At 41.8% G+C, this 22,973-nt stretch overlaps 1 protein-coding gene across 2 annotated transcripts in view; it reads left to right on the top strand.

Moving 5' to 3' along the window:
* The window catches only part of RPGR (retinitis pigmentosa GTPase regulator), a 38,571-nt gene that overhangs the window by 9,824 nt on the left and 5,774 nt on the right, over positions 1-22,973 (top strand). For both annotated transcript variants that reach the window (XM_075263970.1, XM_075263971.1), the window contains exons 5-12: positions 157-315; positions 2,984-3,133; positions 3,749-3,907; positions 4,764-4,919; positions 8,099-8,223; positions 12,499-12,669; positions 15,020-15,194; positions 17,415-17,518. In XM_075263970.1, the coding sequence (XP_075120071.1) occupies positions 157-315; positions 2,984-3,133; positions 3,749-3,907; positions 4,764-4,919; positions 8,099-8,223; positions 12,499-12,669; positions 15,020-15,194; positions 17,415-17,518 (1,199 nt within the window). The remainder of the gene's footprint in view (positions 1-156; positions 316-2,983; positions 3,134-3,748; positions 3,908-4,763; positions 4,920-8,098; positions 8,224-12,498; positions 12,670-15,019; positions 15,195-17,414; positions 17,519-22,973) is intronic.

Consider the following 22,973-nt stretch of genomic DNA (forward strand, 5'->3'; position numbering starts at 1 on the left):
AGCATGGCCTTGTTAGTCACAGACGTCCATCATGACTGGTGACAAATGGTTCAGGCTGGAGGTTGCTGTATAACGTGATGAGGCCTTTGCAGTTCAGTAACCAGTAGCTGTCTTCAAGAAGTTATAACGTACGCTTGTATGCTTTGTCTTTTATAGCTCAAGGAAAGGTTTTCTCTTCGGGCTGGAATAGTGAAGGCCAGCTGGGCCTTGGTGACATCACAGAGAGATCAAGCTTTCATGAAATTACCTTCTTTAATGGACAGCACAGAATCAAACAGCTGTCAGCAGGATCAAATACATCTGCAGCCTTAACAGGTAGGAGATCTTCAGCACATTAATATCTGCTTCACTCTGAGCATTAGAGATATCTCTTATTCCCTTGTAATGAGACATAAAGACTTGTATCACTGTACTATCTTCTGAGATTTTGATGATAATATCGCCTGGTCTTATTTCAGTCTAGAAATCTTGTATAGATTCAAATTCCCATCCACTTCAACATCTACAGTCAAGATATGATAGTGATATGATATATGTGTGTATATTGATTCAAATCCGTTCAGTGTCCTCATGGCATCAGACAGAAATCGGAAGAAGACATGTTGTGATCAAAATTTCTCAGCACTGTAGTCTCCAGCTTCAGGCCTTTAACTTTAAAGGGAATCTATCACATTGAAAATGCAGTCTTATCTGCAGGCAGTATGTTATTAACAGGAGATGCTGAGCTGATCGATATATAGTTTCAGTATAACTTGTCCTTTATTCATTTAAATCTCTGCTCATTCTGGAGTTCAGTGGGTGGTTTTACTCAGTCATTGACAGCTATAACCATATGCATCCTGCTACAGAGTAAACTATCAATTACTAGTTAGGAATACCCAATGGGCTCCCAAGGGTGGATTCACATTACCGTTGTTAATGTCCAATGCTGTCTTCCAACATAGGGTGACAGCAATGTACCTTAACTATAGCAGAGTAACTATCACAGATGAAGCTCTCTTTGTCTGTGTCCATTCCCATTTACACTAATGTAAAAAACGCGATAGAAGAAAACATAGCATTGGAAGAGATTGGGCTGCATTTTTAGTTTTACTGGCTTGCTTTTCACTCATACCTTGGCATCAAATTAATCTGTTAAAAAAGTTTTTCAGTATTTTTCACTAAGCATTTTAGCTGTTTAACTCCCGTTTTTTTGAACAGATAGTTTTTATTATTTTCAAATACAAAAAGAGAACACAAAGTACAAACCCACAATCCCTAATGCTCCCAATGCCCCTTCCCTCAGTCCCATCCCCACTCTCCAAGAGTAGATATGAAGTATTGGAATGTGGCCTCAACTTGGTACAATTAAGGCCATAGCTAAAGGTAGTCCAGGAATAATCCAGAAATCAGTGGGGTTGTTCACCCATCTGATGCCAGGGGGAAGTGTTGATGAACAGATCTTGTTTTTCTAGGGAACATAGGCCTGCATCTACAATACGTGTGACGTCCTGTGTGACAGGTAAAACTATACTTAATACATCGGGTTCAGAAAATCATTAAGAGGGTCAGCATCTGAACCATCCGAGTCCCAACACAGTTATCTAGATTGTAACTAGTCTCTACTCTTAGGAAGGGTCCTGTTTGCCAGACCTGGAGTATCCAGCCACGAGATCCATAGATCCTCAGATTTCCTACATGTACCTCTCTTTAAATATACAAATTTCTCCTTTGGGAGAGTTGAATTTTCTTCAGATTTAAAATTGGACAATTTGGGGGTATCGACTCCTCTCCAATGGATTACTATCAATTTATGGCCCCAGTAGAGGAGTCGTAGGATGGACAAACATTGCCCCCATGTCACAGGTATTTCAGCAGTGTATCCTAATAAGTTGGTCACTCTCCTGCAAAATACTCCAAAAAAAATAATCTCGGACAACTGCGTATGACATGAATAAGATCTGTCTCATCGTCAGGATATCTATAAGTATCAGCAAGTATCTGCTCTATAGTCCAATTTTTGCAATAAATACAGTGTTCTGTATACTCTGTGTCAGGAACAGTTAGGGTATATATTGTGAGCTTCACTAAGAGAGACTCACTGCGGTACCTCAAGGACATCAGTCCAAACCATTAGACCTCAGTAATACAGGGATAGGCAGTGAATCCACAAGGCCGTTGTGGTGAGGTTAGTGCAGAGCACGCAGTTAGAGCGATACGCGATATTCCACTCCTTCGAATATCTTCCAAGGCTCTGTTCACAATAATGACTGATATCAGTAATGCACTGACATACAAAGTAAGAGGTCAGTCATGGTATCATCATTTTGAAAGAAAAAATAGTACTGCCTGCCATGCTGAATTTGTGAAGGAGCTTACTACATGTGAACAAAACCTTAGGTTGGGTTTACACCCGCCATTTTTCATTCCATTGTTCTGATCCAATATAGGATCAGAACAATGGACTAAAAACGTCTCTGTAAATGTAGCCTATTATGCAATACACATAAGTACTTTACGCCACATTGATATGTGGTATATAATATTCTTATGTATATGGGGTCAGCTAACTGTGCCCTTGATGCTGGGGGAAACAAGGATAAAACCTGCTAGATTTTAATCACGTTCCATCTTTACAATTAAATAAATTTACGTGCTTGACCCTCCTGAGCTATGCTGGAGTTGGTGAGGTGTTCTTATCAAACTCATCTTTAGTGTTCTCGGCTCATTTGTACAATGGAGCCAGGGCTGGATCATATTTGGGTACAAATAAACCAGTCCATAAAGTGATAACGATTTAGTTATGTTGTTTAGTTATAACTGCAGGCAGACCAATCCAGGTTATTGCAGACACTTATGTAACGTGAACAATAGTCTCGGTCTCCTTCTAGCCTCGGCTGTGATAATAACATAAGAACATTTTGGTTCCTTCAGAGTGACGCAGTTTTACAGATAAGAAGTAACAAACATTAAAACCTATAACAATATTTCTGATTCTTTTCAGTGGATGGCAAACTTTTTATGTGGGGTGAAAATTCAGAAGGTCAGCTGGGTCTTGGAAATGAGAAAAACATCCTCTCTCCCCAGCAGATAGATATTGAGAAGCCTATTTCTTGGATTTCTTGTGGTTATTATCATTCAGCATTTGTAACACGTAAGTAATATTCATCTCGTGTATACATAATAAATGGTATATGGATTTTAAGCATCGTCTGATGCTTCATTGAAGTATGTCAGAAGATGTTAGCTGAGCCGAGACTTTCAGTGATCCTTAGAGAATCAGTACCTTAATGTACGTGTTCCTCTGCCATGGTACATTAAGGAGGTATTCCTGTCATTTCAGGTTATCAATCAGGTCCTAAAAATGGTCATCTGTATTATAGATCCAGAAAACCCTTTAAGATCCAGAGAATTTTCAGAAGATACAACTAAGACAAAATAGCACAGAATGCTGCATGGTTTCATTCAGTAAAATGACAGACCCCATGATGGAAAGTCAATGACCCTAATTTATAGTCACTGATGGTTTGGTGCCATTGGTATCTTCATAACTCATGCCAGTAAAACTTCCATAGAAGGATTGATCAGTCTTCCCCATTGAGTCTTTGTAATATCTGCTGCTGCCATCATTTGGATTCTGACTAGAAGTATGATATTAGATCTGTATTACTATTTCCATATGGGTTATCAATATCCAGCAAAGGGAGCCCTCAGAACTTACCCTGACATTATGTGTAATATATATATAACTGAACCCTCTGCTTTGTAGAAGATGGCGAGCTGTATACCTTTGGAGAACCTGAAAGTGGGAAGCTTGGTCTTCCTGCTGAGAAGCTAGACAAACACAAAAAACCTCAGCGAGTCCCTGGTATACCTGGAAAGGTCAAGATGGTTTCCTGCGGTGGTGGACACACTGTTGCAGTCACAGGTTTGTTACCAAGAAATTTTACTGTTTATTATCCATATTTGATGTAAAGAATCTTTTATTGCATGTGAACAATAAGATATATCACTATCTCTAACACCATAGAAAGTAAATAAGATTAGGGATGACCATGCGTCTCCACTTTATTTTGCAGTTACACACTACACACCACAGAATTTTATAGGCTATAACTGTATATGTCATCCATACTTTTCATTGACTTTAGTGACCACCCTTTAAGTGAGTGCCCACAACCCTCAGAACTCAGATTATACTTTTATTGTCATGAAGATTCAATATACCATAAATGTCATTTATTCTTAGGCTCTGTCCTGGTAATGTTACTTTGTTGATGCTCAGTAGAGGGCGCTTTAGGTTATCTTTTTGTATTACCATGAACGTCATAAAGGTAGTCAATGTGTCATGAAGTTAATAGGTGATTCTAAATAAACTTACTTAAATTTAAGGTATTCTGCACTTTCAGCTCGTTTCTAACATGTTATAGGTATATAAAGACCTAATTGGGAGAAATTCTGCTGTATAATTGAAACCTCCAGGCTAAGCTCTTGGTATGCTGGAAAAACACTGAGCACCGAGTTATCATCAGGAAACATAACATGGAAAAATTAAACCATTTTAATTTAAAAGAAAAAAAAAAGCATGTTTTTACTTCCTCCAGAGACCTATATGTCCCTTACATTTTGTTTTCTTACCCCATTAATCATAACCATGTCTTATGTTAAATATGCATTGATGTATACTAGGAAGTCGAAAGTGTAAGACTTTTGGTAATAATGAGTATTTATGAGTACTGTACATTATGCCGCCATATTGTAGTTAATTTGTGTTTGCCTTTCAGACAGAGAAGTGTACACATTTGGTCTTGGTCAATTTGGACAACTTGGACATGGCACTTTTATTTTTGAAACAAATACACCCAAAGTAGTAGATGCTTTGAAGATGCATAAAATTCGATATGTTACTTGTGGAGAAAACCATGCTGCAGTAATTACAGGTCAGTGACCAAATAATATATATTCACTAAAGGACAAAGCTTTTACATGTGTGTTACAAATCATCTTTACGCTTGTTTTCCAATTTCTTTTTTGTGTTTAACTGTGCTCAAACTGGCTTTATTTCTTCTTACTGTGGGATATGTGTGCATGCTGGTTTTGTGACATTTGTACAAATCTGTGGCAAATGGAACGTAGTTTTGCACATTTACCACTTTGCTGCAAAGAGCAACCATAAAAATGTCAAAACTGTCATGTTAAAAGGGCTCTGTTATTGGGAAAACTCATTTTTAACTAAACATATACTTGCATAGCCTTTAGAAAGTCGTTTTTGAATGAGACTGCATCAGAAGTCTCAGTGAGCACCCTCTGGTGTGTGTGTGAGCGCAGAGAGGCTGATGAGTCAGCAGCAGCAGTAGCCTCCCTGCTCTCACACACACTTGGTAGACATTGCTCACTGAGACTTCCGGGTGCATGATGGAGGCTAATTAGCATATGAATAAAAGCAGACTCATTCAAAAACGACTGAGAGGATTAACATACAAAAAGTATGTGTAGAACAGCCTTTCTAAAGGCTATGCAAGTATATGCTTAGTTAAAAATGAGTTTTCCCAATGATAGAGCCCCTTTAAAGGAGTTGTTCCAACTGAGGCAACCTAAAAAATGAAGGCCCTGGGGAAAATTAGCTGATCCGCCTGAGTCCTGCTTCTAGCACCCCTGAAAGTCCCAGGAAAACCAAAAGCCTGAAGTAGCCGCAGAAGGGTAAATGTAGATTATATGGTGGACACAGAAACAAATGGCCAACCATGGTAGTCTTGAGTCCCTGAGAGCAGGAGACTCTCCTAGAGAAAGGCTCTCCATTCTGGCTTATAGAGGTGGACTTTATATGTTATTGTAGGTTACACAAACAGTACTTGTCTTTATGAGACTCATTCACATGTCCATATTACCACTAGCTCGGTAGAAGCAGTGGTGCGCACCCAAACAGTCAAGACAGAGACACAAAATATGCAGCAAACTGGTTTATTTAGAAAAAAAACAGGAAAATAAATAAACCTTGACTTCAGGCACAAAGTAAACAAAACAAAATACAGCCTTAACTTCAGGCAAAAAGAAAATAGATACCTGCTCGTCTGAGCAACTAAACAGAACTGATAATCTAACTATACGTGTGGCTTACTTCCAGCCACACAAACAAAACAGGCGCAATATTGTCTCACCGGACACAGAGTTAGACAGAATCACACACCTCCTCTCACTCCATGGAACTGCACTGCAGAACAGCCTTTTTCTGGCCTTGTAATGAGCCAAGGATCTACACCTGGGCTGAAACCTACTCCAGATCTGCCCTGGACCACACATATGTCAGAAACCTGGGGCTGATATATCTGGACTCCAGCACTCTGCCTGTCACATTCTCACATGCTTTGTAAGCCTTCAGGTTCTGTGGAGTTGTAATAGGGCATCTATAGGCATCTGTGGGGTTTCTCTATAAAATTTCAGATTCCATATGAATGTAAAATAAAAGAATATTCCTTTAGATAATAGGGAAATCTTTCTGATCTGATCTGTAGGTGTGGAAAATTACTGTAAAGTAAGAATGTTTCAGAAATAGAAATGATAATAGTTTAATTTTGTCAACTAACAAAACAAAGCGAATGAAAAATATGAGAAATGTAAATCCCATTAATATTTGGCATGACCACCCTTTGCCTTCAAAACAGCATCAATTCTTCTAGGTACACTTGCACACAGTTTTTCAAGGAACTCAGCAGGGAGGTTGTTCCAGACTTCTTGGAGAACTAACCAAAGATCTTCTGTAGATGCAAAATTCCTTCTGTCTCTTCATGTAATCTCAGATAGACTCGATGATGCTGAGATCAGGTCCTTGTGGAGGCCTTATCATCACTTCCACAACCTCATGTTCTTCTTTAGACTGAAAATAGGTTCACACCTGCGCCCGATCTCCGCTTTGTGGATTTCCGTCTTCTGCCGACAAACTGGACAGGAGACAGAAACCCGGCAATCAGTGTCCGCCCGTGAGCGTCTTCTGCCTCTTGTAGCTAAACCGTTTTTTTTAACCGGACACAAAGTCTTGCATGTCCAACTTTATTTCCGGTTAAAAAAAATGGTTTAGCTGCGGACAGGCACAAAACGTTCTCGGGCGGTCACTTTGCAAACCCATTCAAGTGAATGGTTTTGAAAACTGACTGCCAGTTTCCGTCTCCTGTCCAGTTTCTCGGGCAGAAGACGGAAACCTGCAAAGTGGAGACTGGGCGCAGGTGTGAACCCGCCCTTAATGACGTTTGCAGTATGTTTGGGGCCGTGGTCGTGATGCAGACAGAGCTCTCATTACTACACTGTAACAAGTCGTGAACCTGTGTGTCCATCATGTCACCATGAACTGTCCATCCACTGGGAGTAAATAAAGAATAACAGCAAGCAGAGATCTAGAAAACCATGAAGAATTAAAGCAGAAAGTATATTGGAAAATTCAGTAACTTTTTATTATACAAATAATACCATTTAGGTACTGAAACTAGACAACCCCTTTGCAACTAAAATCATTTGTACCAAATTTATGTGATCTGCCTTAGAGACCAATCCAACCAAATTTATAGTTCTGAATATAGGTCAGTAAATTGAAATGCAAATGTGATGCAAGCACCTGCATATAGTGAATACAACATTTATTCAGCCATGATATAGCTCAAATTGTAGTGAAACTCGCTAAATCATGGCATAAGTAGCAATCCTTTTATATGCAATGATACGTATATTGTGTCAGAGACTGTGTTAAGCATAAATTACATCACTGTGAGTTATTCCTGGTGCTGCTAAAGGGCAGAGCATGACACAGGTTGCTTAGTCTTAAAAAATATAGTTAAATTGGCAAAAGTATATGTGTGTGATATATATATACATATATATTAAATAGAGATGAGCAAACGCTATTCGAAACAGCCGTTTCGAACAGCACGCTCCCATAGAAATGAATGGACGTAGCCGGCACGCGGGGGGTTAAGCGGCCGGCCGCCGGCAAAGTCGGCGTGCCGGCCACTTCCATTCATTTCTATGGAAGAACGGCTGTTTCGAATAGCGTTCGCTCATCTCTAATTACAAAATATGTCCAGTTTTTTTTTTCCTCAAAATAATGTGCTTTTATATGTTCTTGTTGCAGACAAAGGTCTTCTTTATACCTTTGGTGATGGACGATATGGAAAGCTTGGGTTGGGGGAAGAGAATTTCACTAATCAGTTTTCTCCCACACTTTGTACCAACTTTTTAAAGTTCAGCATCCAGTCGGTAAGTATCATATGTATTCCTGACTCTTCGTATAGAGGGAGATTTACTGAGCAACAGGTGCCAGAATTCTGCCGTAGCTGATGGCAATGAACCGACGAACACGTCTTGCAAAACATTTATCAAGAATTTTACAACTTGTACAAAAATGGGCATGTGAAGAGTGTGACTTGGTGGAAAGCGGTTGTGACTTAAGTTGCAGCAATATTGGCCCAAATGGGGGTGCATTTATATGGTCACACAAATGGTCTGAATTGGCAAATTTTAACCTAATATGGCATTAAATAGTGGATAAAAACTACAAACTTTATTGGAATAATTTAAAAACACATACATATAGTGATGACAAACTCTTGAGGAATGTAAGCTTCCTATAGTGATTAGTATTTTGGATTACTCAATCCTACCCAATTCAGTTAGCAACAGATGGGTATAGGGAGCTGAAGTATTTTAACCCTTCAATGCCTATGTAGAACAATGGGGGTTAACGATAAAGGCACTCTGATAAAATCTAAAACACCCTGTATTGCTATCCAGAATACAACCAATAGTTATCTTGATATTGTAGCCACCTTGCAATAATTCAGTATAGTGGCTAAGCCGACCGGACAAAGGAATAACCTATCTTTCTGATACAGCTATATTCACATGTGGGCTAATATTTAGTTCTATTGGGACCCTATAGATCCCTATGGGTACAGCTCCATGATGTTTGTGTTCCCCATTGAGCTAATTAACCCTAATATCTTCAGTCCTATTTTACATGACTAGCATATAGTTGTTCTAGATAGCCACCTGAAAATACTATGATCCTATGGCAGAAATCCTAAAGAGCCAGAGGATTGGGTAAGGGCGTAAACTGAACCAACTGATTGAAGGTGTAAAGTTAGACCACACAGTTGAACAATGGGACATGTTTGTCATTCAGCATCAGACAATGTGATACGTTTGGCACACTTTAAGATTGTCTAGTCTACCTCTGCACTGTATCTAACTTTTAGACAGTATTAGTAAATCTACCTTATAGTGCTTTTAACACTGACTCTGTGTAAACAGATGGACATCTTTTTGCATCCACATTTACATCTGGAATGTGAATGACCCCTAACATGGATGTCCTCATCGAGGCAACCCTATGCTCGGACAGGGCATGTGGATGACATATAGCTGGATCCTGTGTATTAGAGTCCCCTGTATGAACTGAAATCCAGTAGCCCCTACTGTGCCAAACCCAGAGCGGCTATCCATTCATTGATTTCCAGGATGGGTATTTTTTTAAGAAATTGAGGTTTGCCCCTCAAAAAACATTCCCTTTCTTTTTTAATTGGGTAAAAAATATGCAAATCTATTCTCCAGGATGTAATTAGGAGAACAGTGCCTCTGTATGCTGCCCTCTAGGGGCAGCCCCCTTAACATCATGCATGACTCAGTTAATAAGCCTACTGACATGATGCGGGGTTTATTGCCAAACTAGTATTTCTATTCCAAAAGGAACAGATTCCCAGCTATAGACAGCGCTGTTTCGGTCTTTTGGACCTCCTCAGCATAGCGCAGGGATACTAGTTTGGCAGAGTGAGAGACTATAGACCAGGGTCAGGGGAGAATCATACACATTAGGGAGAGTGTGTGCCTACATAGATGTATGGAGACTTATAAGTCATTCCTGCTCCGCTAGGGATTCTGGGTAAAAATATGCAAATCTATTCTCCAGGATGTAATTAGGAGAAAAGTGCCTCTGTATGCTGCCCTCCGGGGGCAGCCCCCTTAATATCATGCATGACTCAGTTAATAAGCCTACAACATCTAATACAGTAGCATCACACTATGAGTCCACTTCGGGACCTGAAAAATGGAAAATTAATCCGGTTAAAAAGCAGTTATCCGTGAAAGACTATAATGGGGTCCGTTAGGTTGACGCCCAGTTTGCATGTAGGACTTATCTCTATGTATTTTTCACGTGAATTCAGGGACAGATACCACAAATTGAGTTTGAACGCTGTCAAAATTTACCCTGTCAAAATTTGCAAAATCCAATGAATAGCTTAAAATAGCTGTGAAATTCAGAAATCTTAATATGTTTGCTGTATCGGCACAGTTATTTTCATACAGTTTGTGTCCTACTTGAGCTCAGCATATTAAACATGAGGAACCCTCTGGATTGTGTTTCTTGGTTGTTGTCCAGAGATAAAATCCATGCTGTGGATCCATCTGTGTGCATCATTCCCAGATTCATGTCTCAAGGGTATGTAATCATGCACTGAGTCAGAGATCAGATTTTGAGGTTGTTTTTGTAAAATAAATTGTATTTTTTTTATTTTCTGGTTCTGATCCTACAGATTTGCCTTGTAATTAATATTTTGGGACATTATCCTTATTACTATGGATTATTGTGTCTCTGCAGTTGTATTTTGCGGTCTGTCCCGTTCATTTTCTATAGTTTACCTTGATCACACATTGTAATTTCTAACATTATCTAAGGCTGGGACTACATGGCAAATTTGGTTGGATCCAGCATCTCGGTGTAGCCCCAGTGTAAATGTACAGGCCTAGGAAAAGTGAATGTAAACCTGGGTAGAGTTGTGTCAACTTTATAAACTGGTTAGGCTTCTATTAGAAGTGAATAAAAAAACCTCTTCATCTATCCTAGTCCGCACCCCTGTCTGTAACCTAGGCAGTGCAGCCAAACACAACATGTAGCCAAGGCCTTAAAGGGATTTTTTGGATGCAAATAGATTTTTCAAACTACTAACATATCCATAGGACAGGCCAAAAACCCTTTGAGCTGCTATTGGAGGCACTTTTTGGTTGCTCATCTTCCTTATTTTCTACTGCTTCTTTATTTTCCAAATTTTATCTGCCCTTCCTTACAGCAGCAGCTGCTGCAAGTGCCCTTCCCCCTCATGGCAGCAGGCGCTGCCATTGCTCTCCCCTTCCGCAGCAGACGCTGCAGCTGCCTGTAAGTAATCAGTTAACAAATATATAGAAGGCTGAAGTCATGACAGCCGCTATGGTGACCTGACTAAATGTATAAGTACATCACGAATGGCAGGTTATGTGCATATAAATTTACATTTGTAATTAACCATAAATATTCATGTCTGGTGCAGAAATGGAAATGGAAGTTAGTTGTAGCTCTCCATCCTTCCACCCGTTTTTATGCCAGAATCTGTTGGCCTATGCACCACTATGTAGCAGCTTTGGAAGAACAGAGCAGGATTGCCATCTTAAGCAGGCTGGAGATACTTGGTTGGAATGTGGTGATGTTCTGTTGTCTGAGAAATATTGATGTAATCTTCCCTTATGTTTCATCCTACTAATATTATAAATGTGAAAGTTTGTGTGTTTGGATGTTTGTGAGTTTGGATGTTTGTTCCTCAATCACGCTAAAACGCCTGGACGGATTTGCGTGCAATTTTCCACAAACATAGTTTTCCCTTAGGATTGAGTCACAGGCTACTTTTGGTGCCACTAAACAACATGGCTTCCTAGCAGGAGACTCACAAAAGCAGGACTCCTAGCCCCAGCTATAGACTCACACACACTGCCTGGCATTTCCTGCCTCAACCTGCCTGCACACTCCTTACTGTCACCTCAGGAGTAGCCCTCACTCTACTCACTCACATTTTACATATAGCTTTCCACTATATAACACATCACATTGTCTGTATCACGACATACACAATACAACACATCACATTGTCTGACACAATACAACACATCACATTGTCTGACACAATACAACACATCACATTGTCTGTATCACGACATATACAATACAACACATCACATTGTCTGACACAATACAACACATCACATTGTCTGTATCACGACATACACAATACAACACATCACATTGTCTGACACAATACAACACATCACATTGTCTGACACAATACAACACATCACATTGTCTGACACAATACAACACATCACATTGTCTGACACAATACAACACATCACATTGTCTGTATCACGACATACACAATACAACACATTACATCACATTTGCTAGCCCACCAAACTTTTTAAAGCACTTTTACAGTTTCACACGTCTGTGTCCGCCCAATACTCAACTCACCGCAGACGAAGTCGCGGGTAAAAGCTAGTACTTTATATATGACTTTTAGACACTGTCGGTTTCTTCGGGCTCACTCATTGCATTACATATACTCCACTTTCCCATCTGAGTGACCTTTCTTGTTAGTTGAGTGTATATGTATATGCGTAATGTGTATTATTTTTCATCTTACAATGCTGTTTGGTCCTCTTCTCTTTCAGGTGGCCTGTGGTGGCTGTCACATGCTTGTGTTTGCTATACCTAGAGCTAAAGAATCTGAATTGGTCATCTTTGATGAGCTAAAAGAGAATTATTTATCGGTCAATGGCGAGGGAGAAAGATCTACAACACTACAGAGATCTCCATCTGCTCGCGTAAGGCGGAGGGAAAAAGTATGTTTTCTTGTAAAGTATATTTTAGCCTTTTATATATTTAAAGTCCTCTATCATGATATGTGTACTGTACTAAACTCTGCAGTATAACTGTTAATTTTTCTTTTTTTTTTTTAATACATTTTTCTACATCAGTTGCAGGCAGTGAATTGGGTTTGTACTGTTTTCAATGGCTAAAAATCACTGTAGTCATGTGTTGTTCACACAGGTATCATCTCCTATACCCTGTACTGTATGATTATTACACGACCAGGGCACATTTCAGCCTGTTCCCTATCACTGACAGCAAGCAGAGATGTTTTAGACACAGACATGTTAGGTTGCTTTTTTTTTTAATAGTGGTCAATATATAGTGGTTATTTGTTGAAACGAGAAATAATTTTAAAGAGGGTGTCTGTTTCCCTTTTTGTTATTATTTAATACTGCTGTTAGTGGGGTCCTAAACTTAACAAGCCCGTACACACCTTTTCCCAGGCCCCATATACAGCTGCAGTGGCTCAGTTTGTCTGTATACAGGTCCCCTGGCCTCAGCAGTGACCTCCTAACAGATGGCACGTCAAGACAGTCACATGCCGTTTGAGAAGAGGTCACCCTTCACACCGCCCTCAGATACTAAGAGGAGGGATAGGGTAACTGCTTAAACCAATGATGAGACAGAAGGTGTGCCTCAGACCACCTCAGATACCCTATATGCAGCGTAGATGAGCTGTAGTCACAGACAATGGCTATGTCCTAATGAAGGTAATCTAAAGAGCAGATCAGCAAAAACTGAGGAAAACAAATAGCAGGTAGTCATCCTCTCTAGGTACTGACTTGTATGACATTATTGAGCTTATGTTTTATATGAGCTTATATTCTGCTGTAGGTCTACTAATAAGTAACTTTACTTTTGTCCATTCCTATATGAGGGTATACCTTTTGTAGTAACTTCACGTCTGCATCATAGTCCACTTTATTTAGCTAAGATCTGTACATCCTTAGCTAGTAACGATAAAGTAGTAGTAGTCAAGGATGACCACACTATTAAAGAACCTTAGCGTCGAGCAGTCCACCAAGGGTGCTCTGAGGAACAATAGTAAGTAGTTCTATTAAAGTGATATAAAGTGAGTGTGGTGGGCAGCATCCACCGGCTTACGACTCCTAGGTCGAACAAATTGCAGGATAGGGTTTTAGGGAAAGGACTTCCCAAACTTGAACCCGGCTGCGCGCTCCCTCGGTGAAATCAGGAATCGGTACACAAAGCTTCACAGTCAATCGTTCAAGTGTATACCAACGATTGACTCTGAACGATTGACTGTGAAGCTTTGTGTACCGATTCCTGATTTCACCAAGGGAGTGCACAGCCGGGTTCAAGTTTGGAAAGTCCTTTCCCTAAAACCCTATCCTGCATCCTTAGCTAGGTAAGGCTAGGGTCACACGTGGTTGACAAGTTGCTAAATGGCTAGCTTGTGTACCTGAAAATTGCGCACTGTACAGTAAGTGATGCAGGTCTTCTGCTGCATCCAGCCCTTCTATTGAAAAAGAGGGGTTCCCTGGACTAAATTATTAATGACTATGAATGAACTAACTTCATTATACTTCATAATATCTGATCGATTGTGTCAAAATCACGATTAATTGATCATTTTACCTAGATTACAGTTAATGAACAATTATTTTTGGACACAACCCCCTTTTTGCAGGACCCATCCTTTGGCAGAGTCTGCAGAGCTTGTGAGTGTCCATGCTGATATTGACATGTTCATCAGTCACATGGTACAATTGCAGCTCAGTCCCATTCAGGTGAACAGAGATGAGCTGCAATGCTAAGCACATCCCCTACGATATGTACACCAATGTTCGTGATATTCTATGAGGAGGCCACAGCACTCTTCAAACAGCTGATCGGTGGGGGTCGTAGGTGTCAGACCACCACAATTATGATTATCAGGATAGGTTTTCAGTAGTTCAGTCCCAGAAAAATCTTTAATTGACTAACCACTACTTGAAAACCCACATCATAGGTGACTTTCCTGTGCAAATTTTATGGTGCTATACATCGCAATGGGTTACCTGTCAGCGAGTCCCCCAGCAGCTAACCCGCTGTGAGTATCTCCCTTGTGACACTAGTCAGATAAAGGCTGATTATTATGTTATTGATCTATTGTTCTAGTGGCGTTGTTTCTGAAAGTAAGCATTGGCATGCCAGTACCTTGCCTGGTAGAATACAGCTCATTCATACAATATACTGTATACAGAAAAATATAAAGTGATAGCCAAAAGATTTAGGTTTATTTTAAAAACCTGTGTTTAAATAATTTTATCTAATCATAGCTAACATTTATCTGTAATTTGTTTCTGTTTCTTTAAGAAACATTCACCTGATCAGATCCGCGACTTGACCCGCACCCTGCCTCCATTACATAGTAATGTACTGGAATCTTCCCTGCCTGTTCCTAGTAGGACTGTTCCACCAAATCTTCTTAAAGTCAGACAAGTCAGTAGTGAATCAAGTGCCCATGACTCAGCGACAGCCTCTAAATCAGGTATGGTAAAATATTTCATTTTTCTGTTTGCAACCTTGTGGCAGCCTGGGTAATACAGTATGTCCATATTGCCACATATACATGGAACTCAATTGTGAAGTAATGATTAAAGCTATGCTCTAGATGCAAGGAAGCCATTGAAGTAGATTCAGAATCTGCTGGGGCAAAAAAGACAATTCAGCTCCTTTCTGTGAAATCCTGTCTCTCTTTATTCTCTCCCTGGCTTCTGTATTGAGAGCTGTTCCTGCCTCTCACTGAGTAACTGTGTATGAAGTACAGGTTGTGGAAGATATAAAGAAGGGGAGAGTCACTTAAAACGATTATGTCTCGGGTATAAGATTTATAAGATGTAGAAACTTGCTTTTTGGTGTCATATGAAAGAGGAGATTCTTTGCTTTCAGTGCCATCTATATTATTTCCAGAGATAACACAGTTGGGATTGGGATTTTTATATCATATGTATTATTAAAGAGGACCTTTCATCAGATTGGGCACAGGCAGTTCCATATACTGCTGGAAAGCCGACAGTGCGCTGAATTCAGTGCACTATTGGCTTTCCCGATCTGTGCCCCGGGTAAAGCGCTATCGATCCCGGTACCGTAGCGCTTTACAGTCAGAAGGGCATTTCTGACAGTCAGTCAGCAACGTCCTTCTCCACAGCAGCGCCTATCACGCTGCACAGTGTGAGCGGGGAGGAACGCCCCCTCCCCTCCTGATAATACTCGTCTATGGATGAGCACTGTGAGCAGAGAGAGGGGGCGTTCCTCCCCGCTCACACTCTATAGCGTGATAGGAACTGCTGTGCAGAAGGACGTTCCTGACTGAATGTCAGGAACGCCCTTCTGACTATAAAACGCTACGGTACCGGGACTGATAGCGCTTTACCCGGGGCACAGATCGGAAAAGCCGATAGTGCACTGAATTCCGCACACTGTCGGCTTTCCAGCAGTATATAAAACTGCATGTGCCCGATCTGATGAAAGGGCCTCTTTAAGCTGCATATAAATATCCTAATCCTGACTGTTTTTTTTTCAACCAGTGAACTCTCTGGAAGTAGAATAGATAAAACATTGATGTTATATGAAAGAAGAGAATGACACAAAAACCAAGTTTCTACGTTTTTTTAATGTAAAATTTAAATTTAATGTAAATGTAAATTTTTTAATATAAATAACTGTTTGAAGTGACTTTCTTCCACCCTTATTTTCTCTGTGTTTTACTCAGTACCACTATACTGGCAAGAGTCAATTTTTAATCTACGCGCAAATTAGTTGTTTGGCACACAGAGGGAAATAGTGTCTGAGTGCCCATTTCTGTCTGTATTTGCCACTGAAAGATTGACAGGTCCCAATGTGAAGTGGCCAAAGGCACAAAGAGGTGATAGGGCTGCATGAGCACCTAATTTGTATATGGAATAAGTTTGCAGATTTGTAAAATATCCGGTATTTGGGTGAAACTTGTGATCACATGTTGAGAGGCCTTATCATGATAGGAAGAGTCAGCTTGTTATAAAATCAGTGTAGAGGTTTATTAATATCTTGAAGGAAAACACAGGAACAGGGAAAAGGTCCAGAATAACAGAAATATCAGTTAATGTCTCAATAGCTTACATCGTCAGAGAAATTGGGTTTCTTCATCTGGATATCTTTGTAGAGTTACAGCTTGTCATTTGGTTCATGGAATTGGGCTCGTCACGATGTCCTCATGAATGACCCCCAGGACCACCCACCATGCTCCTCACGCAATGGGCCAGACGTGTGTATTTGTCACTCATTTATATTCATGAGAGGGAGTGTTACCTTCTATCTTGTTGCTATGTAAGGAGAACTCTAAAATGTTGTACTGTAACGGCACTCATGTACCCAAAATGTAGAAGTGTGAAGTCAGCAGTGTGTTAACCCCATGTATGCTAGAGAATATTGTAACTATCATAATATTTAACAAGATTGCAGTTTGGCTCAAAAGGTATGTCCACCATGTCACGAACTGTCCCTGCAACAGCATATAATGGGTTCAGAAGAGGTTTGGGAAGTGGTAGGCTCCCTTTAATATGTCAGGGTTTTTGTGTTTTTTTGTTTGTGTGTTTTCTCTGTGCTCTTGAGACCTCTGTTTTCAGCATGCAAAAATGAAATATTTAATCTTTGTTCTTTTCATCTCTATTAGTATGCGTTACGTCTTTGCCCTGTATTGACCTTGCTTATCAAAATACTTATTTTGCAGATGAGAATCAAAAGCATAACCTAGTAAAAAGCTTTTCTGCAGATGACGACTCTGACAGCATGAGCCAGCATAGTTTCGGAGGCACCTCAGATATTTTAAATATGGTAGGATATTGTAAAAGCATGTTAATGAAATGAATGCTTAAGCTGTTTCCCTGCTTCTTATCTTCAGTCTCACTGCTTGTTTACGTGATATTTTTCTCCATTTTGAACCTCACACATACAACTCTACAGAACAGGAAGGGATTATGATTCTCCTGCTAGCTGGTTAATTATTTTATTATCTCATTCTGTGCACTGGTAGCCTCATATCTACAACCAAGTAGTGCTAAAAAGTTCAGAGTAGGAGAGTGAAGAAGCAGCAATTATTTGAGTGTCTTTTTATCCCCATCCCATCCTCATAGATTGGCATTTAGAAAGTAACTATGCCTCAAAAGTGGAGAAGAAACCATATTTCTTTTTTTTTTTTTTTTTTTTTTGTAGATTGTGAGCCCCATATAGGAATCACAATGTACATTTTTTTGTGCTATCAGTATGTCTTTGTAGAATGGGTAGAAATCCACACAAACACGGGGAGAACATACATATTCCTTGTAGATGTTGTTCCTGGCTGGATTCGAACCCAGGACTCCAGCGTTGCAAGGCTACAGTGCTAACCACTGAGCCACCGTGTTGCCCCTGAAACCATATTTCTTTAATGCCTTCCCGACATCCACTGTAATAGTACAGTGCTGCCAGGAAGGACAGAAACTGCGTGCACACCGTGCCCTGCGGTTGTCAGCTGTATGTTACGGCTGACACTGTCCTGTAACACCCACGCTCAGAACCAGAACGCGGTTGTTAACCCCTGAGATGCCGGCAGTCAAATATGACCGTCAGCACCTCAGGGGTTTCGGTATGTTATGGTCCCGATCGGCACCCTCGCGACGGTTTCGGGCGGTGCCGGTGTTGCTAATGGGCAGCCCGGGGTCTGATTAGTGACCTCAGGTCTGCCCTCCATCTGTCTCACCACGTTCCTGGTTGATCCTGCCAAAATGGAGGCTGTCAGCTTGTGCGTCAGATACATCTATTTAAACAGCGATCAGCAGATCACTACTTCAATCCCCCATGGGGACAGATAAAAAAAAGTTATAAAAAAGTAAAGAAAAAAAAGTTTAAGTATGTTAAAAAAATAAATAAATAAAGCCACAAAAATCCCATTTTCCCATATAAAATGTTTTAATATGTAAAATAAAGAAAAATAGAAAAAAAAAATTACATATTTGGTATCACCGCGTCTGTAAAAACCTGAACAATAAAATTAAAACATTATTTAACCCGAACGGTGAACGTCATTAAAAAAAACGCAGAAAACCACCCAAAATAATGATTATTCACCACCTTTGCCTCACAAAATGTTCAATAAAAAGTAATCAAATGGTCAGATTAAAACCAAAATGATACCAATAAAAAGCAGAGGTCTTCCCGCAAAAAATAAGCCCTCAACCAGCTCTGTCAACAGAAAATAAAAATGTTATGCCTTTCAGAAAATGGCGATGCAAAAATAATTGATTTTTTTCCCTAAATTGAATTTTATTTTCTGCACAAATGGCAACACATTAAAAAATAATATAAATGAGGTATCGCCGTAACCGTACTGACCCGCAGAATAAAGGTAACATGTTACTTATGCTGTACGCTGCACAGGAAAAAAAAAATGCTAAAAAGTAATGCCAGCATTGATGTTTTCTTTTACATCCCACCCAGAAAGAGTTAATAAAATTTAGTCAATAACTTACAGGCATCCCAAAGTGGTGGCATTGAAAAGCACATCTAATACTGCAAACACCAAGTATGTCACATCACCAGAAAAAAAAAATATATATATATATATAGCTTGTACAATGTGAAGACAAAAACCCCAAAAGTCGCCAAATCATTAGGACATAAGTGGCTGCGACTAGAAGGAAATGTATAAGCTGTGCGAGCGTTTTCAGGGGACCCCCCATATTTAGAGCTTACAAGAGAGAAGACACCAGCGCTGATCCCCCAGAATGCCCCTCTTCCCCGTCTGTGTCATAGGAGCTAGTGGGAAAATAGAATGGCATTTGGTGTACCCAATTTACTCTGCACAGCTTACATATTCACTGAGGGGTTACTAATGCTCACTACATCACTTAATAAATTCTTTGAGGGGTGCGGTTTTCAAAACGGGGTCACTTTCTAGAGGTTTCCACTGTTTTGACTCCTCAAGGGCTTTCTAAATGCGACATGTTTCCTGAAACTGATCACAGCCAGATCTGCCCTCTAAAAGCTCCTTGGCGCGCCTTCCCTTCTGCGTCTCGCTGTGCGTCCATATATTAGTTTACACCCACAAGTGGGGTACTATGGTAGTCGGGAGAACTTGCCTAACAAATTGTGGGATGCGTTTTCTCCTTTAACCATTTGTGAATGTGCAATTAATTAATTCCTGTTAAGCACTTATAGGGTTAAAATACTTGGTATATGTTATTTTGGCTTATTTAAGGGGTGCAGTTTTGTAAATGGGGTGATTTATGGGGGTTTCTAATACAGGGGTCTTACAAAACCCCTTCATAACTGGATTAGTCCCTTACAAAATGGGTTTTGTTAACGTTCTTGAAAATTTTGTATATTGTTGTTTCACTTGTAAACCTTCTAATGTCCGTAAAAAATAAAAGGGTGACTAAAGTTTGATGCCGACATAAAGCAGAGATCGGGGACATGAGATTTATGATATAACTAGCAGTCCCCGCGACTTCGTCTGCAGAACCCTGACCCCCTGCGCGACCCACCTGTAACGCCGCGCAGGCTTCTTCCTTTGCCTTGTGTCCACAGCGGCTCCCTTTTCCTCATCTCCCTCCTGGCGCCCGGCAACCCCCTTTTTTTCCTACCCACTCCCTCATGTGCTCACTTCTTTCTCCTACCCCGTGCCCCTTTTCCCCCTTCCCCCGTGTTACCTACCCCGTGCCCCCTTTTTCCCACCACCCCATGCCCCCCTTCCCTGTCTTACCTACCCAGTGACCCCTTTCCCCCCCCTCCACCAAACCTTCTGTCATCTTCCCCCCCCCCCGCCACCAACCTGTGCCCACGGCTTCACCAAACCCCGGTCTCCCCGTGCACCGATGTTACAGGCGTGCCTATGAGGGCCCCCTCCCGTGGCAAGCCATGTGCCCCCATTCCATCTCTGGGCGCTGTGGTGGCCCTGTCCCCGTCCCCCTTCCAGGGGCCCCCGGGTTTACCTGCCCAGGCCCCCGCATTCCCGCATCCCCCACTGGACCGGCAACCTTCTCACTCCCAACACCCCACCCCTCCCCCTTCTCAAAGTCCCCTAACTCGCCTGTCATCACAACTCTTCTCATGTGGCCAAATGACACTGTAGATAGCCCTGAGCAGACATAGGCGACATCCCCGACGGACATGCAGAATCCAGAGGCCGCAGTCGCCACGGGACAGCAGTCCGAAGCGGCGTTCCAGACTGCGGTGTAGGCGACCCCCTGTCCGGCTGCGGCAGAGCACTGCGGTCCTGTGGTAAGCCCACACAGGTGGGGCAGCGTACGCTCGCTGCCCCAGAGTACGGGTGCTGGTTCAGGTCGCTCTGGACCTCTGAGAGCCACCATGTTCTTGTGGACGCCGGCCGATAGCTCCGCCCACATAGAGAAGCTGCACCCATCCAGGTGAGCTGCTGATGGGGCTGGGATGACGTCATCCCAGGTCCTACAGCGTCCCAGGTCCTGCAGCGAATTCAAAAGTGAAAAGCACCGGTCACGGGAGTGAATTGCGGTGGTGTACGGGAATTCCATGTAGCCTATTGTTCAATCCGGGACCCAAGGTTTGTAAGTGCGCAATTTCAGCCAAATCCGTTCACCCGTCTAGGTGTCATTGCGTCCCCTTTCTAACCCCCCTTCCCCCCCTCCCCCGACCCCTTTGCACCCACCCCTGCAACCCCGGCCTCGGCCTCCTCCCCTGTCTGGGGTTAGGAGCTAGGCCCGAGAGGGCAATAGGGAGTTTGTGGCTTGCTATGCTAAAAAGTATGTGGGATTGCAGAGCTGGTGGTATGAGTTGTGGATTTGTGGGGGTCCTGGCAAAAACGTATGTCTGCGATTGTGACGAAAAGTAGCCTATCATTCAATCCTGCCTAGGAACTATGTTTGTTGAAAATTTGAGTCAAAACGGTTGAGCGGTTTTTGCGTGATTGAGGAACAAACATCTAAACATCCAAACACACATACTTTCACATTCATAATATTAGTAGGATTTTGGTGGTCTATCTGTATGCAATTCATATTATTTCTAGAGATGAGCGAACACTAAAATGTTCGAGGTTCGAAATTCGATTCGAATAGCCGCTCACTGTTCGAGTGTTCGAACGGGTTTCGAACCCCATTATAGTCTATGGGGAACATATACTCGTTAAGGGGGAAACCCAAATCCGTGTCTGGAGGGTCACCAAGTCCACTATGACACCCCAGGAAATGATACCAACACCCTGGAATGACACTGCGACAGCAGGGGAAGCATGTCTGGGGGCATAAAAGTCACTTTATTTCATGGAAATCCCTGGCAGCTTGCGATTTTCACAAGCTAACTTTTCCCCATAGAAATGCATTGGCCAGTGCTGATTGGCCAGAGTACGGAATTCGACCAATCAGCGCTGGCTCTGCTGGAGGAGGCGGAGTCTAAGATCGCTCCACACCAGTCTCCATTCAGGTCCGACCTTAGACTCCGCCTCCTCCGGCAGAGCCAGCGCTGATTGGCCGAAGGCTGGCCAATGCATTCCTATGCGAATGCAGAGACTTAGCAGTGCTGAGCCAGTTCTGCTCAACTACACATCTGATGCACACTCGGCTCTGCTACATCAGATGATGTACATCTGATGTAGCAGAGCCGAGGGTGCACTAGAACCCCTGTGCAAACTCAGCTCATGCTAATAGAATGCATTGGCCAGCGCTGATTGGGCTTAGCACACACATTCAGCTCTACTTCATCGGGCTAATAGAATGCATTGGCCAATCAGCGCTGGCCAATGCATTCTATTAGCGTGAGCTGAGTTTGCACAGGGGTTCTAGTGCACCCTCGGCTCTGCTACATCAGATGTACATCATCTGATGTAGCAGAACCGAGTGTGCATCAGATGTAGCAGAGCCGAGTGTGCATCAGATGTGTAGTTGAGCAGAACTGGCTCAACACTGCTAAGTCTCTGCATTCGCATAGGAATGCATTGGCCAGCCTTCGGCCAATCAGCGCTGGCTCTGCCGGAGGAGGCGGAGTCTAAGGTCGGACCTGAATGGAGACTGGTGTGGAGCGATCTTAGACTCCGCCTCCTCCAGCAGAGCCTGCACTCATTGGTCGAGTTCCGTACTCTGGCCAATCAGCGCTGTCCAATGCATTCCTATTGGAAAAAGTTTATGTCACAAAAATCACAATTACACACCCGATAGAGCCCCAAAAAGTTATTTTTAATAACATTCCTACCTAAATAAAGGTTATCCCTAGCTATCCCTGCCTGTACAGCTATCCCTGTCTCTTAGTCACAAAGTTCACATTCTCATATGACCCGGAT

This window comes from Leptodactylus fuscus, chromosome 2 (genome assembly GCF_031893055.1).
Source record: "Leptodactylus fuscus isolate aLepFus1 chromosome 2, aLepFus1.hap2, whole genome shotgun sequence".
In the NCBI taxonomy this organism is placed as follows: Eukaryota; Metazoa; Chordata; class Amphibia; order Anura; family Leptodactylidae; genus Leptodactylus; species Leptodactylus fuscus.